The sequence below is a fragment of the Mobula hypostoma genome, chromosome 22 (genome assembly GCF_963921235.1).
Source record: "Mobula hypostoma chromosome 22, sMobHyp1.1, whole genome shotgun sequence".
Taxonomy (NCBI): Eukaryota; Metazoa; Chordata; class Chondrichthyes; order Myliobatiformes; family Myliobatidae; genus Mobula; species Mobula hypostoma.
The window spans coordinates 2,347,913-2,365,966 of NC_086118.1; the positions used below are offsets into that span (position 1 = coordinate 2,347,913).

General features: G+C 46.3%; 1 protein-coding gene across 4 annotated transcripts in view; it reads left to right on the forward strand.

Moving 5' to 3' along the window:
- unc13d (unc-13 homolog D (C. elegans)) overlaps positions 1 to 18,054 on the forward strand; it is a 197,824-nt gene that overhangs the window by 125,867 nt on the left and 53,903 nt on the right. For all 4 annotated transcript variants that reach the window (XM_063030886.1, XM_063030889.1, XM_063030887.1 and 1 more), the window contains 5 exons: positions 4,223 to 4,320; positions 4,633 to 4,684; positions 6,635 to 6,765; positions 10,316 to 10,436; positions 16,074 to 16,217. In XM_063030886.1, the coding sequence (XP_062886956.1) occupies positions 4,223 to 4,320; positions 4,633 to 4,684; positions 6,635 to 6,765; positions 10,316 to 10,436; positions 16,074 to 16,217 (546 nt within the window). The remainder of the gene's footprint in view (positions 1 to 4,222; positions 4,321 to 4,632; positions 4,685 to 6,634; positions 6,766 to 10,315; positions 10,437 to 16,073; positions 16,218 to 18,054) is intronic.

Below are 18,054 nucleotides of genomic sequence, written 5' to 3' on the forward strand. Positions count from 1 at the left end.
CCTGCCTGAGGAGTGACTGGATCTGCTCCATTTCACCTCCTGTCACAGCCGATCAACAGCAGGGGCCACTTCACTGAAACCTGGAACATCGGAACAGCTTACATCAGGATGTTCTTCATTGACTACAATTTGGTATTTGGATTAATCCCCTCAAAATTAATCAATAAGCTTAAGACCTAAGCCTCAATACTCCTTGCGTAATGGGATCCTGATTTTCTCACTGCAGACTCCAGTCAGTTCAGATTGGCAACAACATCTCCTCCACAATCTCCATCAGCAAAGGTCCACCACAAGGCCGTGTGCTTAGCCCCCTGCCCTGCTCTGCTCTGCTCACCTTATACCTATGACCATGGGACTAAGCACAGCTCCACTGTGACGACACCACTGTCGTAGGCTGAATCAAAGGTGGTGATAACTCCGCATGTAGGAGGGAGTTTGAAAATCTTGCTGAATGGTGCCCAAATAACAACCTCTTACCCAATGTCAGCAAAATGAAAGAGCTGATTATTGACTCCAGGAGGAGGAAACCGGGCTTCCATGAGCCAGTGAGCGGAGGTAGAGGGGATCAGTCACCTTAAATTTCTGGGCCTTATCATTTCAGATGTGTTGGTGCGTGGCCAAGTGGTTAAGGTGTCGGTGTAGTGATCTGAAGGTTGCCAGTTCGAGCTGGCAGTGTGAGGCAGTGTGTTGTGTCCTTGAGCAAGGCACTTAACCACACGTTGCTCTGTGACGACACCGGTGCCAAGCTGTATTGGCCCTGGTGCCCTTCCCTTGGACAACATTGGTGGCGTGGAGAGGGGAGACGCAGCATGGGCGACTGCCGGTCTTCCGTACAACCTTGCTAAGGCCTACGCCCTGGAAACCTTCCAAGGCGCAAATCCATGGTCTCAGGAGACTAACGGATGCCTGTCATTTCAGAGGACCTGTCCTGCGACCAGCACGTAAATGCCATTTCAAAGAAAGCATGCAACGCCTCTACTAGATGTGCTGAGTGACCTGTTTCTGTACTGCACTTTTCTATGACTTTCTGAGAAGTTTGTGCAGATTCAGCATGTGACTAAAACTTTGACAAACTTCTGTAGATGCACAGTGGAGAGTATCCTGACTGACAGCATCACAGCCTGGTATGGAAACGCCAATGCCCTTGACTGGAAAAGTCTACAGAAAGTAGTGGATGCAGTCCAGTCCATCACGGGTAAAGGCCTCCCCACCGTTGACCACATCTACAAGGAGCGCTGCCACAAGAAAACAGCATCCCTCAAGGACCCCCGCCATCTAGGCCGCGCTCTCTTCTTGCTGCTAAAAATGTGAAGGAGGTACAGGCACCTTAGGTCCCTCACTACCAGGTTCAATGGGCACATTTAATGTCAGAGAAATGTATACAATATACATCCTGAAATTCTTTTTCTTTGCAAACATCCACAAAAAGAGGAGTGACCCAAAGAATCAATGACAGTTAAAGGTCAGAACTCCAAAGGCCCCCCCAGCTCCCCCCTCCCACGCGTAAGCAGCTGCAAAGCAATGCTACCCCCCCACCAGCAAAAAAGCATCCGCACCCCCGCTGAGCACTCAAGCATGCAGCAAAGCATCAATAAAGACAGAGACTTGCAGTACCCCAAAGCGTACTCGTTCACCCGGTATTCGACATACCGCAGACTCCCTCTCTCCCGAATAAGGGAAAAAGCGATGTCCCCGTTTCACAGTGAGAGGGGAGACATAACAAAACAATTCGTTGATTTATGTGTTAAAAGTCTGTTGCATCACTTTTTCCAAGCTCTTTGCCCAAAGAACTCGGGTCCCTGGGCACACAGCCACAGCCATCTCACTGCTTTCAATCTTCCGTCTCACACAACGCACCAGGGGGTGGCACTGACCTGGAGTCCGTCCGTCTCCAGAGCCACAAAATTCGGCACCCTGAAGGCGCGCTAGTCTTCCAGGCCACGTCCTTGGCATATCAAAAAGCGGCCGGTCATGAGGCCCTGAGAACAGGTCCCATTTCCAGAAAGAACCGAAATCAGGAACAGCTATTACCCTGTAAGCATCAGGCTCCTGAACCAGCATGGATAACTTCACTCACCACAACTCTGAACTGATCACTGAACACAACTAATGGAGCATAGAGCATAGGAATTTACAGCGCATTACAGGCTCTTCAGCCCACAATGTAGTGCCAGCCATGTAACCTACTCTGGGGACTGCCTAGAATTTCCCTAGTGCATAGCCCTCTATTTTCCTAAGCTCCATCTATCTGACAGGCTTTTAAAAGACCCTATTGTATCCACTTCCACCACCGCCGGAAGTGCATTCCACACACTCACCAGTCTCTGTGTGAAAAACTTATCCCTGACATCCCCTTGGTACCTATTTCCAAGCACCTTAAAACTCTGCCCCCTGTGTTAGCCATTTCAGCCCTGGGGAAAATGCCTCTTGCTATCCACATGATCAATGCCCCTCATCATCTTATTTATAATCAGGTCACCTTTCATCCTCCGTCGATCCGAGGAGTTCACTCAACCTATTCACATAATGCACACCCTCCAATCCAGGCAACATCCTCTAAATCTCCTCTGCACTCTCTCTATAGTATCCACATCCTTCCTGTAGTGAGGTGACCAGAACTGAATACAGTACCCCAAGTGGGGTCTGACCAGGGTCCTATACAGCTGCAACATTACCTCTCGGCTCTTGAACTCAATCCCATGGTTGATGAATACCAACACACCATACGCCTTCTTAACAACACTGTCAACCTGCACAGCAGCTTTGAGTGTTCTGTCAACACAGACTCCAAGATCTCTCAGGTCCTCTACACTACCAAGAGTCTTACCATTTATATTATATTCTGTCTTCAAAATGGACCTACCAAAATGAACCACTTTACACTTATCTGGGTTGAACTCCATCTGCCACTTCTCAGCCCAGTTCTGCATCCTATTGATGTCCCACTGTAACCTCTGACAACCCTTCAGACTATCCACAACACCCCCAACCTTTGTGTCATCAGCAAACTTACTAACCCATCCCTCCACTTCCTCATCCAGGTATTTATAAAAATCACAAAGAGGGGTCCCAGAACAGATCCCTGTGGAACACCACTGGTCACCGACCTCCATGCAGAATACGAACCATCTACAACCACTCTTTACCTTTTGTGGGCAAACCAATTCTGGCTCCACAAAGCAAGGTCTCCTTGGATCCCATGCCTCCTTACTTTCTAAATGAACCTTGCATGGGTAACCCTATCAAATGCCTTACTGAAATCCATATACCTGTACAGGTACACTACATCCACTGCTCAATGGACTCACTTCCAAGGATTCTACAGCTCGTGTTCTCAGTACCACTTATTATTATTATTATTATTATTATTATTACTATTTGTCTTTGTTTGTATTTGCATGATTTGTCTTTTGTACATTGGTTGCTTGTCAGTCTTTGTGTGTAGTTCTTCATTGATTTTATTGTACTTCTTTGTTTTGCTGTGAATGTCTGCAAGAAAATAAATGTTGCTAATATTTGGAGACATATATGTACTTTGATAATAAATTTACTTTGAACTTTGAAGCTGTCTCTGCAGTATAATTACATCTCTTGTCTCTGTCACCTCTCACTTCCACTGGTGTATACCTACATGTATAATAAGACTATCCCTCTCCCTTCTTGATACTTTGTACACTCACAGCCACAAAGACCCCAGAGGCTTTAGAGTTCCTCCGAGGGCCACTGACTAATCCATATGCACACTGATTGAAAATTACCTGCTTTTACTGGTAATCCTCTTTTCTGGATCACAGCTGAAAAGATGGAGTGATGACAGACACAATCATTCCAGGTGAGGCGAAATTTTGATAGGAATCTTAATTGTTTTCTTTTTGGACCCCCCATCCATTTGCCACGTGTCAGGCTGGAGAGAGAGGGCTAGCAGGAGAATCAGTAATCTGGACGGATGGACACACACACACCCCGCCCCCCCAAACACTGGGTCAGGAGTGGGACCCCCAACTAATTTCATTCTCATAACACAGGAGCTCTGACGTGCTGCATTCATTCGCAGAATACTTTGTAACTTTGATTTCTCTTTTAGTCACACCCTCCTTTGACGTATACCAGTTATAAACTATACCTGGTATCCATTTTGATTTAGATTTGGTTCTACTTAGATACCTCATTAATGACTAATTTATGAAAATATTCAAAATTTGAACTTCATACCCTTTTTCAGACCGAGGAAGAAAATGTGAAATCCCTGGTGTTGCTTATAGATCAGCTGAATACTGACCTTGCAAATGACCGGAAAAAGCGTTTGAAGATTTTCACAGGGTAGGTTCTATGCATTGCTTAATCAGTTGTGAATCACAGAGCACTAGCTGTTAAACTCCAATGATCGTAAGGAAGTGTACGCGAGAGCCTGCTCTGATGTCAGTGAGTCTTCATTAGTGGCTTTTGATGCAATTAGGGACATAATTTTGTAGATTAATTATCTATTTGCTTTTGGCGCCATCTCATACCTTCAACTCATTGGCAGTTTCTGATGAAAACTAATTTGCAAGTGTAACTAGTAGCAGTTGGGCAGCTTTTTATTCCATTATGATGCTCGGGTGCTCGTAACTTGTGGTGCTTTTTTTCCCACAGCACTGTTAAAGTCAACCTATTCAATATCACCTATCTGCAGCTCCAGAAGTTGGTAAGAATGAATTTAATTATGTCAATCCCTGCTGCCTGCTGGATAGGACTGTGTGCACTCTTATCAGCAGCCCTTTTCCAAGCATAATAAGAAAACAGGGAACGTGGGATCGGAATATTTATCAACGACACCAAATGGATCTTTGTCCCTTCATTAACTCTTCCATTGACGAAGAGTTTGAGGATTGCCAGTCAATCCATTTCTGGGAAAGAACAATACCTGGAGTTGACTAGACTTGAATTAACTGGTTCAGATTCACGTACACCTTACACCACTCACCCTTCTCAGTGAATTAAATAAGCCATTGACTAAGTGAATTAGCCCTTTTGTCACAACCAGTGGTGCAGTGCTAGCCGGAGAGCGGTCAGCACGTCTTTAAGAAAAAAGCCAAAATAAACAAGCTAATTAATTAGGTGCCGCCCAGGGTGATTTGAGTATCTCAGAAACTGCTGATCTCCGGGGATTTTTACGCACAACAGACTCTGGAGTTTACAAAGAATGGTGCCAAAAACAAAAGAAATCCAGCGAGTGGATTTAACAAGATGTTTTTGCTCACAGAACAGCCACTTGCTGGATGTTTTTTTTTTGTTTTTGGCACCATTCTTCGTAATCTCCAGCATCTGTTGTGAGTCAAAATCCCAGGAGATCAGCAGTTTCTGAGATACTCAAATCACCCTGGGTGGCACCTAATTAATTAGCTTGTTTATTTCAGCTTTTTTCTTAAAGATGTACTGTACGCGCTCCGGTGTGCTCCGGCTAGCACTGCACCCCTGGTCACAACTTGTCAATGTACTATGCAAATTGTTCAATAGAGTTCAGAAATGGAAGAACTGATAAGCGTTGCTGATCATTACCTGAGATTAGAACGAATTGGTGAAGTTAGTTTTGGGATTAGACGCCTTAGGTATGAGGCAAATTGCATTAGAACTGATAAATTTTACCGCATTGGTTAAGGTCTATTGATGAGTGGGTAGCTATGATTTTATCCCAGGAGAGCTGTGTTGGTTGCAATGTGTACCTCTAAAAGAGTTCAGAACTTTCTGTAATGTTAGTGTAACAACTGGCTCTACGTGGAGATGCTGCCTGTTACTATTCTGGCTGTTTCTCTGGTATGTTCATTCACCACCCCCCCACCCTCCGCCACATGCTGGGACCTCCAGCTCAGATCTCACTTCCCTCAGTCCCTGGAATTTACAGCATAACACTGTTTTTGCACACCTACCTGTGTCTGGCATGGGTGGAACATCTGTAACTTTTCTCTGTCCTGATGAAGGGGAAGAGCCAGAGACACCACTTCCTTCATTTATAGTTACACTCATTGAACATAAAGAGAGTGTGTTGGTGCAGGACGGGCCAGGCCAGGGCCTGGAACAATGTACCCTCAGTCTCAGCTCCACTTTCCTACTGGCTCCTCATTACCCTCCACTGTTCAAAAATCTCACCCTTCAAAATATTCAATGACTGTGTAATGTTGGTGGTGTTTCTGGCCTCTGGCAATACTTCTGTTAAATGAAGTATTAGAGATTAAATGGATCAATCAGTATCAAAAGTGGTATTGAAGCAGGCTTGAAGGACAGAATTTCCCTAGCTTGCAGTTCTTGTCGAACAGGGCCGTGCAGGCCAAAAGTGTCTGGTTTTAGTTCTGGTTCTGGTCTGTGCTCAGTTCACTGCTCTTCGACAAAAATGTGTACAGCACATTCACCCAAGAAAAACAAAATGTTCTGGAGTACTGGCTCCCCAAAGCTTGTGGAAGTCTGGATCAGAAGTGAAGACAGGCATGTATCTGTGAGTTGTGACACAACTCAAACTATATGCTGACCTTTGGTGATCACTGGCTCTGTGGAGGACATTTGGCAGGCTCTATGTCATCAGTCCAACAGAAGACTGGAGGAAGATTTGTGCATTTTAGAAGCAATATTGATTTTTCAATGTGATTTTGTTTATCATCAGGTGGCTGAGGATCTTCAGGAACAAGTGATGAGCACTGGAGGTGGCAGGACCAAGGCAGTTATTGAGGGTCTCTACCAGTTGTACCAGAAACTCAAACAGCTCCTGCATCAACAAATTTACCTTTCACCAAGGTAGGTCCATCCTCGGACAGCGAGTCCTCCAAACAAGAACACGTTGACCTGACGGCTTGTGCAGTTAGCCAGCAATTCCAATCTGTTTATCAGCAGTTAGCCTGACCTCTGTGGTTGGGAAGATGTTGGAGTCAATTGGCAAGGATGAGTTTATGGAGTACTTGGTGGCACAGGACACGATAGGACAAAGTCAGCATGGTTTCCTTAAGGGAAAATCCTGCTTGACAAACCTGTTGGAATTCTTTGAGGAGATTACAAGTTGGATAGATAAAGGGGATGCAGTGGATGTTGTATATTTGAACTTGCAGAAGGCTCTTGATAAGGTGCCACACATGAGGCTGCTTACCAAGTTAAGAGCCCATGGTATTACAGGAAAGTTACTGGGTCGGTAGAGCATTGGCTGATTGGTAGAAGGCAGCAAGTGGGAATAAAAGGATCCTTTTCTGGTTGGCTGCCAGTGACTAGTGGTGTTCCACAGGGGTTGGTGCTGGGACCACCTCTTTTTATGCTGCATATAAATAATTTAGGTGATGGAATGGATGGCTTTGTTGACAAGTTTGCAGATGATACCAAGATTGGTGGAGGGACAGGTAGTGCTGAGGAAAGAGGTAGGCTGCAGAAGGACTTAGACAGATTAGACAAGAGCAGGGATGTGATGCTGAGGCTTTATAAGGCACTGATGAGGCTGCACCTTGAGTATTGTGAATAGTTTTGGGCTCCTCATTTAAGAAAAGATGTGCTGGCATTGGGGTGGGTTCTGAGGAGGTTCACAAGGGTGATTCCAGGAATTGAAAGGGTAATCATACAAGGAACATTTGATGGCTCTGGGTCTGTACTCGCTGGAATTCAGAAGGATGAGGGGGATCTCATTGAAACCTTTCGAATGTAAAAAGGACTAGACAGTAGATGTGGAAAGGATGTTTCCCACAGTGGGGGAGTCCAGGACAAGAGGGCACAGCCTCAGAATAGAGGAACATCCATTTAAAACAGAGATGCAGAGAAATTTCTTTAGCCAGAAGCTGGTGAATTTGTGGAATTTGTTACCACAGGCAGCTATGGATGTCAGGTTATTGTGTGTATTTAAGGCAGAGATTGATAGGTTCTTGATTGGACACGGCAACAAAGGGTATGAGGGGAAGGCCAGAGAGTGAAGTTGAGGAGGGGTAAAAACAATCAGCCATGATTGAATGGCGGAGCAGACTCGATGGGTCAAATAGCCTAATTCTGCTCCTATGTCTTACGGTCTTATCACGTGTATTTTTTCTTTTGGTGTGTGTGTATTCATCCAGTGGAGACAGATATTACACACAGTCTGCACGCTCTCACTGTGTGCACTCTCTGTCTGTATGCTGATGGTTGGCAGTCACAGTCTGCATTCTTGGGGTAATAAATGTACTTCGAACTGTCGCAGTCCGCGCCCTCGGGGCTGACATTTTTCAGGATGAGATTTCGAGGGACTTGGAGACTGATGATAAAATAAGTCAAAGTCACCATGGTTTCTGTAAAGGAAAATCTTGCCTGACAAATCTATTAAGAGTTCTTTGAGGAAGTAGCAAGCAGAGTGGACAAAGGAGAGGTAGTGGATGTAATTTACTTGGATTTTCAAAAGACATTTGGTAAGGTACCACACATGAGGCTGCTTAACAAGATAAAATTCTATGACATTACAGGAAATATACTGACATGGATAGAGGAATGGCTGACAGGCAGGAGGCAGCCACTGGGAATAAAGGGGGCCTTTTCTGGTTGGCTGCCAGTGACTAGTGGTGTTCCTCAGGGGTTGGTATTGGGACTGCTACTTTTCACATTGTTTGTCGATGATTTAGATAATGGGATTGATGGCTTTGTGGTAAAGTTTGCGGATGATACGATGATAGGTGGAGGGGTAGGTAGTGCTGAGGAAGCAATGTGATTACAGCAGGACTTAGACTAATTGGAAGAATGGGCAAAAAGTGGCAGATGGAATACAGTGTTGGGAAATGTATGATAATGTATTTTGGTAAAAGGAACAAAAGTGCAGACCATTATCTAAATGGGGAGAAAATTCAAACATCAGAGGTGCAGGTGGACTTAGGAATCCTCATGCAAGACTTCCAGAAAGTCAATTACAGGTTGAGTCTGTGGTAAAGAAGGCAAATGCAATGTTGGCATTCATTCCAAGAGGAATAAAATATAAAAGCAAGGAGATAATGCCTAGCCTTTTTAAGACACTAGTCAGGCCACACTTGGAGTACTGTCAATAGTTTTGGGCCTCAGATCTCAGAAAGGATGTGTTGTCATTGGAGAAAATCCAGAGGAGGCTCATTCAAAAAAAAGATTCAAAAAAACTTTATTGTCATTCTAACCGTACATCAGCTCTGCAGGGCAGAATGAGACAGCGCTTCTCAGGGGCAGAGCAATCATAACATAACAAACACAACACTAAATAATAAACATAACAATAAATAGTAAAACACAACAGCCACATGTCAGTTAAAATCAGTTATAAGTGTCCAGTGCAAGTTAAAAGTGTCCAAAGCAGAGTCAGGTAGAGCAGTTATTTAGCAGTCTGACTGCCTGTGGGAGGAAGCTGTTTAGTAGCCTTGTGGTTTTAGTTTTGATGCTCCTGTAACGTTTGTCTGATGGCAGAAGAGCAAACAGTTCATGGAGAGGGTGTGAGGGGTCTTTAATGATGTACCATGTCTTCTGGAGGCATCGACTCTGAAAGAGGTCTTGGACAGAAGGTAGGGAGACCCCAATAACCTTCTCTGCTCCCCTAACCACCCTCTGCAAGGCTTTTTTGTCGACAGCACTGCAGCTGGAGTACCAGGTTGTGATGCAAAAGGTCAGCATACTCTCAACCACACCTCTGTAGAATGTAGTTAAGATGTTGGTGGGGAGTGATGCTTGTTTAAGCTTCCTTAGAAAGTGCAATCTCTGCTGGGCCCGTTTCACGATCCCAGTGGTGTTCCTGGACCAGGTGAGATTGTCCAAGATCTGCACCCCAAGGAACTTGATGTTTTCCCCTCTCTTCACTGTGGAGCCGCTGATGCTGAGGGGTGTGTGCTCAGGCTGAGACTGTCTGAAATCAACGATCATCTCCTTGGTTTTGGTGACATTAAGCATCAAGTTGTTATCACTGCACCAGCTCTCTAGGTGTTTGACCTCCTCCCTGTACATTGTTTCATCATTTTTGCTGATGAGCCCCACCACTGTGGTATCATCTGCAAATTTAATGATCAGGTTCTCCTTGAATCTGGCTGCACAGTCATGTGTTAGCAGTGTAAACAGCAATGGGCTAAGCACACAGCCTTGTGGGGATCCAGTGCTCAGTGTGATGGAGTCAGAGATGTTCCTGCCAACAATGAGGATGATTCTGGGAATGAAGGGGTTAATGAATGTTGACCAGTGTGAGCAGCACAATTATTTGTTGCTGTGCTACCATTACAAAACCATGTCTTCATTTTAACAATTGTATCTGTAAAACTCTCAATTAGCAGCCAAAAGAAATTATCTTAGCACCTCTGCATTTCAGCTCACTGTGTAACCACTTGATTTTTTGTTTTTCCAGTGAAGATTCCCTTCCACTGAGTGACTTCCACAAATGGTTCAGCGACTCTTTGCCAAAGTGGTTACAGATGGTGTACAACAATACAGTGGAGATGGTCCAGCGAGCGGTACAGAAAGATCAGGTACTACAGTCCTTGGTCACTGCATTATGATGACCACTACTGACCACTGCTTGGTAACAGGATGGGGCAGAATGGTCGATGAAGAACTGCTTACTTTGTGAATGTGGTCCTCATCCCGGATACTGCAGCCATAGGTTTGTGTGTTTTTGTCATTGAGAACTGGGTTGGACCACCAACAGGATGTTCTAGGAACAGGTGCAGAGGTGAGTTATCCAGAGAGGCTGGATCGGTCGATAGATGTTATAAAGAGAGACTGGGTAGGTCAGGACTTTGCTCTGGAGTTGAGGAGGCTGAGGAGGTGACATTATAGAGGTTTATAAAGTCATGAGGAACAGAGATGGTCACAGTCTTTTAAGGTGAGAGGGGAATGGTTTAAGTGGGACCTGAGGGGCCATTTAAAGGAGGAGAAGATGGCGACGTGGCCACTCCAGTGGTGATATCTGTAATCTGTCGAGTAGGGTGCCGTGCACAATCCTGATTTGATTGAGACTGACGTGAAAGAATGGAGGAACATCTGGTGAAACTTCTGACTGTTTCACTGCCACTGCTACTGTGTGATCCAGAATCTCCAGAGGGGAAGGCCCCGAATCCTCGGCTTTGCTTGTTGCTTGGCGGCCGGGGCGGGATCAAAGCGCTTGGCAGAGATGGTGCTCGGTATCGAAGGGCTGGTCGGATGCTCGAAGTTTTTGGACGGACTCAAAGTCGGCTGTGGTCGGGTGCTTCCAATGCACCAGCAGTTGTCGGCGCCTGGAGGTTTATGGCAGGGAGAGTTTCTCCTTTCTGCCACCTGCTATCGGGGACTATCAGGAGTCAATCTGAACTTTGAGACTTTTTTTTACTGTGCCCATGGTCTGCTCTTTATCTAATTATGATATTGCTTCGCACTGCTGTACCTGTATGTTATAATTATGTGGTCTTGTCAGTGTTAGTCTTCGGTTTGTCCTTTTTTTTGTGATATCACTCTGGAAGAACATTGTATCATTTTTTAATGCATGCATTTCTAAATGACAATAAACGAGGACTGAGTGTCCTCATAATCTAATCTAATCTAATCTTTTCAACAGAGAGTGGTAGGTATGTGGAACGAGCTGCCAGAGGCAGGTAAAAGTACAACATTAAAGACATTTGGACAGGTTCATGGACAGGGTAGGTTAAGAACAATGTGGGCCAAATGCAGGCAAATGGGACTAGCTCCTGAAGGTTATTTGGAACATGTGGACAGATTAGGCGAAAGGGCCTGTTTCTATGTCTGTGATCCTGACTGAGGGGAGGGGGAGATCATGAAGAATAACTGAGATATTGAGATAATTAGTTGAGTCAGATGGCTATATGGTGTGATATGCTCCATCATCCTCACCGCCACATTCAGCAGTCAGAATATTCACCAGTCCTGTCTCATTGAAGGTGTGATGCCAAATTCCTTCAGGCATTGCACATGTGAATGAAATCAACCTCTCCATGATGGATGTGGTGTAACGCGTCCGCAGAATAAGTAACATGAGTTATGCAATGCAGCTGGGCCAGAAGGAGCTCATTGAGTACCCCCGGGCCTGACCACCATTCAGTAAGATCATGGAGAACCCCATACTCTGCATCTTCCTTGTCAAGCACCGTAAGAATTTTGTACATTTCAGAGAAATCTTGCCCCTGGGATGTAGGCTCGGGCTGTGTAATCCCCTCTCAGAGGTGAAATCTCTTGGTGCTGAAAGTTGGTGGGCTGCATTATTGTTTTTATTGACTCTATTGTGTTTCTTCATATCTACTGTGAATGCCCACAAGAAAATGAATCTCAGGGTAGTACATGGTGACAATACACCTTGGTGATAAATTTACTTTGAACTTTGAATGTTTGCGTGTATCACAGGTATGTGGGGAGACCTATCTGCTGATAAGATGCCTTCTCATCAGAGTCCAAAATAATCAGATGAAAGCATCTCTTCTCCTGTGCTCCAATCCCTTTTGCAATAAAGGCCAACATATCAGTTGCCTTCTGATTTCTTGCTGAACCTGTATGTTTGCTTTAGTTACATGTACGAGGACACCCAGGTCCCTTTGAGCTGTTACCTATTTGATGAGGCCTCTCACCATTTAAGTGAGCAAAGTGAAAGACCTCACAGTTTTTCTACCTTGAATTCCTCCCTGTTCATTCTCTTAAGCAGAATATTATCCCCTGAAGCCCTTCTGCTTCCTCCTCAGTCCGCACCAGCACCCAGCTTTGTATTACCCATGCAAAGTTGCATTTATTCAAACCCTTCTGCATCAGACCACCTGCACAGCTTACATATGGTTTGCCTGGAATGAAACTGAGAAAAGATTTAATTAACATCTAACTGAAAACATTAAGGGCAGTTTCTATCTTGCTATTTTAAGGCTGAAGAACCCCCTAGTACAATAAGATAGACTCCTGACCTCACAATCCTAGGCAACTAAAAACACCATTGACAGGGGAAAGATGACATTTAGAAACATAGAAACATAGAAAATGGGTGCAGGAGTAGGCCGTTCGGCCCTTCGAGCCTGCACCGCCATTTATTATGATCATGGCTGATCATCCAACTCAGAACTCTGCCCCAGCCTTCCCTCCATACCCCCTGACCCCCGTAGCCACAAGGGCCATATCTAACTCCCTCTTAAATATAGCCAATGAACTGGCCTCAACTGTTTCCTGTGGCAGAGAATTCCACAGATTCACCACTCTCTGTGTGAAGAAGTTTTTCCTAATCTCGGTCCTAAAAGGCTTCCCCTCTATCCTCAAACTGTGGCCCCTCGTTTTGCAGGTAAGCTAGCCATAATTTCAAAATTGAGACCAAAAGTTTTTCAGATATATCCAGGGTAAAGGAATGGGGAGAGTAGATATTGGACCACTGGAAAATGACGCTGGAGAGATAGTAATGAGGTACAAGGAAATGGCGGACAAACTGAATAAATATTTTACATCTGTCTTCATTCTTGAAGACACAAGCTGTATGCTGGAAGTTTGAGAGTGCCAGGGGGCAGAAGTGAGGGAAGTTGTTATTACTCGGGCGAAGGTGCTTGGGAAACTGAAAGGTCTCAAGGTAGATAAGTCACCTGGACCAGATGAACTTCACCCCAGGGTTCTAAAAGAGGTCGCTGAAAATATTGTAGAGGTATTAGTAATGATTTTTCAAGAATCAATAGATTTTGGCATGGTTCTGGAAGACTGGAAAGTTGCAAATGTCACTCCGCTGTTCAAGAAGGGAGAGATTCTGAAGAAAGGAAATTATAGGCCAGTTAGCCTAACCCCAGTGGTTGGAAAGATGGAGTCAATTATTAAAGATGAGGTTTCAGGGGTACTCGGAGACTCATGACAAAATAGGCCAAATTTGGGATGGCTTTCTTAAGGGAAAATCGTGCCTGACAAATCTGTTGGAATTCTTTGAAGAAACAACTAGCAGGACAGACAGAGCAGAAACAGTTGATGTTGCATACTTAGATTTTCAGAAGGCCTTTGACAAGGTGCCACACATGAGGCTACTAAACAAGTTAAGAGCCCATGGTATTACAGGAAAGATAATAGCATGGTTAGAAGATTGGCTGATTGGCAGGAGTCAAAGAATGGGAATGAAGGGATCCTTTTCGGATTGGTTGCCGGTGACTAGTCTTATTCCACAGGAGTCTGTGTTGGGACCACTTTTTTTTCATATTATATGTTAATGATTTGGATGATGAAATTGATGGCTTCGTGGCTCAGTTTGCAGACGATGCAAAGATAGGTGGAGGGGCAGATAGTGTTGAGGAAACAGGGAGTCTGCAGAAGGACTTAGACAGATTAGGAGAACGGGCAAAGAAATGGCGGACGGAATACAGCCCTGGGAAGTGAATGGTCTTGCACTTTGGTAGAAGGAATAAAAGCAAAGATTCTCTAAGGTTAATTTGCAGGTCGAGTCTGTGGCGAGGAAGCAAATACGATGTTAGTATTCATTTCAAGAGGTCTAGAATGTGAAATTAAAAGGATGTAATATTGAGGCTTTATAAGGCACTGGTGAGGCCTCACTTGGAGTACTCTGAGCAGTTTTGGGGCCTATATTTAAGAAAGGATGTGATGGCATTGAAGAGGAGGTTCACGAGAATGATTCTGGGAATGAATGGGTTATCATGTGAGCATTGAAGGTCCTGGGCCTGTGCTCACCGGAATTCAGGAGAATGAGGGGGGATCTCATTGAAACCTATCAAATGTTGAAAGGTGGAGATGGAGTGGATATGGAGGGGATGTTTCCTTTGGTGGGGGAGCCTAGGACCAGAGGGCACAGCCTCAGAATAGAGGGACATACATTTAGAACAGAGAAGAGGAAGAATTTCTTCAGCCAGCGGGTGGTGAATCTGTGGAGGCCAAGTCATTGGGTGCATTTAAGTCAGAGCATGAAAGATTGAGGAGAAGGCAGGAGGGTGGAATTGAGAGGGAACTGGATCAGCCATGCTGAAACAGCAGAGCAGACTCAATGGGCCAGATGGCCTGATTTCTCCTTCAATTGCAGACAAATGCTATTGCTTAGCGGAGGTGATGCACAGTAACCGATCATGCTTTGATCCCTCACAAATACAGATTCAGCTGTAATAAAAATGATTCGTGTTGCTGGCTCTGCAGGGCATTGAGGCTTTCCCAAGGACTGACACTGTCCTTTACTCATTGTACTCATACCTGCTATGCATCTCCTTCATATTCTTCAACAGGGCTTCAATATCCTTCGAAAACCAAGCTTCCCCAAACCCGCCAGCCTTGATTTTTATTCTAATTAGAACATACTCATTTTGTGCTCTCAAAATTTAACTTTTGAAGGCCTCCCACTTACCAAGCACGCCTTTGCCAGAAAGCAACCTGTCCCAATCCACACTTGCCAGATCCTTTCTGATGCCATCGATATTGGCCATTCTCTAATTTAGAATCTCAGCCCAAGGATCAGACCTATTCTTCTCTAAAATTATCTTGAAAATAATGGAATTACGATCAATAGATAAAGTGTCCCCTGCATTGTTCTGTTCCCAAATCGGAGATCCAGTACTGCTTTCTCTCCAGCTGGGACTTCTATATATTGATTAAGGAAACTTTCCTGAACACATTTGACAAGCTCTATCTCATCCAGTCTTTTTACAGGATAGGAGTCCCAGTCAATTTGTGGAAGGTTAAAAGCACCTACTCTCACAACCTTATTTTTCCTGCATCTGAAGTCTGTCTCTCTACAAATTTGCTCCTCTAAATCCCACCTGACTATTGGGTGGTCTATAACATAATCCTATTAATGTGGTCATCCCATTTTTATTCTTTGGTAGACAAGCCTTCCAGTCGGTCCTGTTTGAGCACTGCTGTGATACTTTCCCTGTTAGTAATGCTACCACACCCCTCCCCCTCTATCACGTCGAAAACAATGAAAATGGAACATTGAGCGATCTATCATTTCTGCCCAAACTGAGCTGCCAGTGGTGCTCCTGGTGATGGGGCATTGTTTCACAGTGTCCATTTGTTTATACGGTCATCCATCCATCGCTGTTCAAATGATGCCCTAAATTTTCAGACATTTATTGCACATTTTGCCCTAAGTTTGCTTTACAGTAATGGGATGGATGTGTTTTTGAAGTACAGTCCTTACAGAGACTAACTTTCAGATAATGTTTCCACAGCTGGAGAGTCTGGGAGAGAAAACCAAGCACAGCAACTCTGCTGTAGATATTGCAACCTGCTACCTCAAGATCAAACAGACGTGGACGCAACTGAGCTGGCCAGACTCTGAGCAAGCATTTGTCATCATGGTCAAGCTGACCGAGGTGAGTGTGACGTCAACCGCAGGCCATTGTGCTGTTCTTATATTTGTGTTTACCATTGAAATCTCACTTGTTCTCACTGTTGCTCTTTCCCACCCCCATATCTATATCTATCTCCCTCCTCCCCTCCACTCTACTCTCTCCTTCACCCTCTCCTCCCCCCCTCCTTCCCCTCCGCCTTACCCCCTCCCTCCCCTCCTCCTTACCCCCTCCCTGCCCGCCTCCTTCCCCCTCCCCTCCACCTTCCCCCCCCTCCCCTCCTCCTTACCCCCTCCCTCCCTCTCTCTCCCCATCCCTCTCTCCCCATCTCTTCCCCATCTCGCCCCTCACCTCTACCCCCCTCCTCCACCTCCCCCTCTCCCTCGCCCCTAACTGCCTACCCCTCCCTCCCCTCTACCCCTCCTCTTCCCCTTCCCCAATCCCCCTCCTCCTCTCTACCCTCTCTACCCACTCTCCCCCTCCCACCCCTACCCCTCTCCCTCATCCCTCACTGCATCCCGCTCACTCCCTACCCCCTCTCCGCCTCCCCCTCACCCCCTACTCCCATCTCCTCCCTCCTCCACATTTTCCCCCACCGCCTCTCCTCCCCCCTCTCCCCCACCCCCTCTCCTCCCCCTCTCCCCCACCCCCTCTCCTCCCCCTTTTCCCCCCACCCCCCTCTCTTCCCCTTTCCCAACCACTCTCCTCCCCTTCCCCCTCCTACCCCCTCTCCTCTGTCCCCCTCCCATTCTCTCCCCCTCCCCTTCTCTCTTCCCCCCTCGCTCTTCACCCCTCCACCTCTCTCTTCCCTCCCTCTCTCTTCCCCTTTCCCCCCACCCCCTCTCCTCCCCTTCTCCCCACCCCCTCTCCTCCCCCTTTCCCCCCACCCCCTCTCCTCCCCCTTTCCCCCCACCCCCTCTCCTCCCCTTCCCCAACCCTTCTCCTCCCCTTTACCCCTCCTACCCCTCCTCCCCTTCCCCAACCCCTCTCCTCCCTCTTTCCCCCTCCTACCCCTCCTCCCCTTCCCCCTCCTACCCCCTCTTCTCCTCCGTCCCCCTCTCCCCCATCCCTTCTCTCCCCCTCTCCCCCCTCTTCCCCCCTCCCCTCTCTTCCCCTCTCTCCTACCCCTCCTCCCCTTTCCCAACCCCTCTCCTCCCCTTTCCCCCTCCTACCCCATTCTCCTCCTCCCCATCCCCCTCTCCCCCACCCCTTCTCTCCCCTCCCTTCTCTCCCCTCTCCCCCTCCACTTCTCTCTTCCCCCTCTCTCTTTCCCCTCCTATCCCTCCTACCCCTCCTCCCCCTTTCCCAACCCCTCTCCTCCCCTTCCCCCTCCTACCCCCTCCCCTTCTCTCCCCCTCCCTCTCCCCATCTCTTCCCCCTCCTCCTGTCTCTCTCCCTCCCCATCTCTTCCCCCTCCTCCTGTCTCTCCCCCCTCCCCCTCTCTCCCCCCTCCCCTCTCTCTCTCTGTAGAAGAGGTTTACCAGGATGCTGCCTGGATCGGAGAGCATGTGCTGTAGGACAAAGTTGGACAGACTTGGGTTGTTTTCTCTGCAGCAACAGAGGCTGAGGGAAGATCTGATGGAGATTTATAAGATTATGAAGAATATAGATAGAATAAGCAAGCAGCTAATATCTTTTCCCGTGACTCAAGTTTCTAATATTGGAGGCATGTATTTAAGGTGGTAAATTCATGATGAAAGGCCTCAGTGTGAAATGTCAGCTCTTTGTAGATGCTGCCCGACCTGTCAAGTTCCTCCAGCATATTTTTGTGTGTTGCTTTTGACGTCCAGCACCTGCAGAATTTCTTGTGTTTTTGTTCAAAGGAGACGTGCAGATCGTTTTATCACGCACTGAGTGGTGG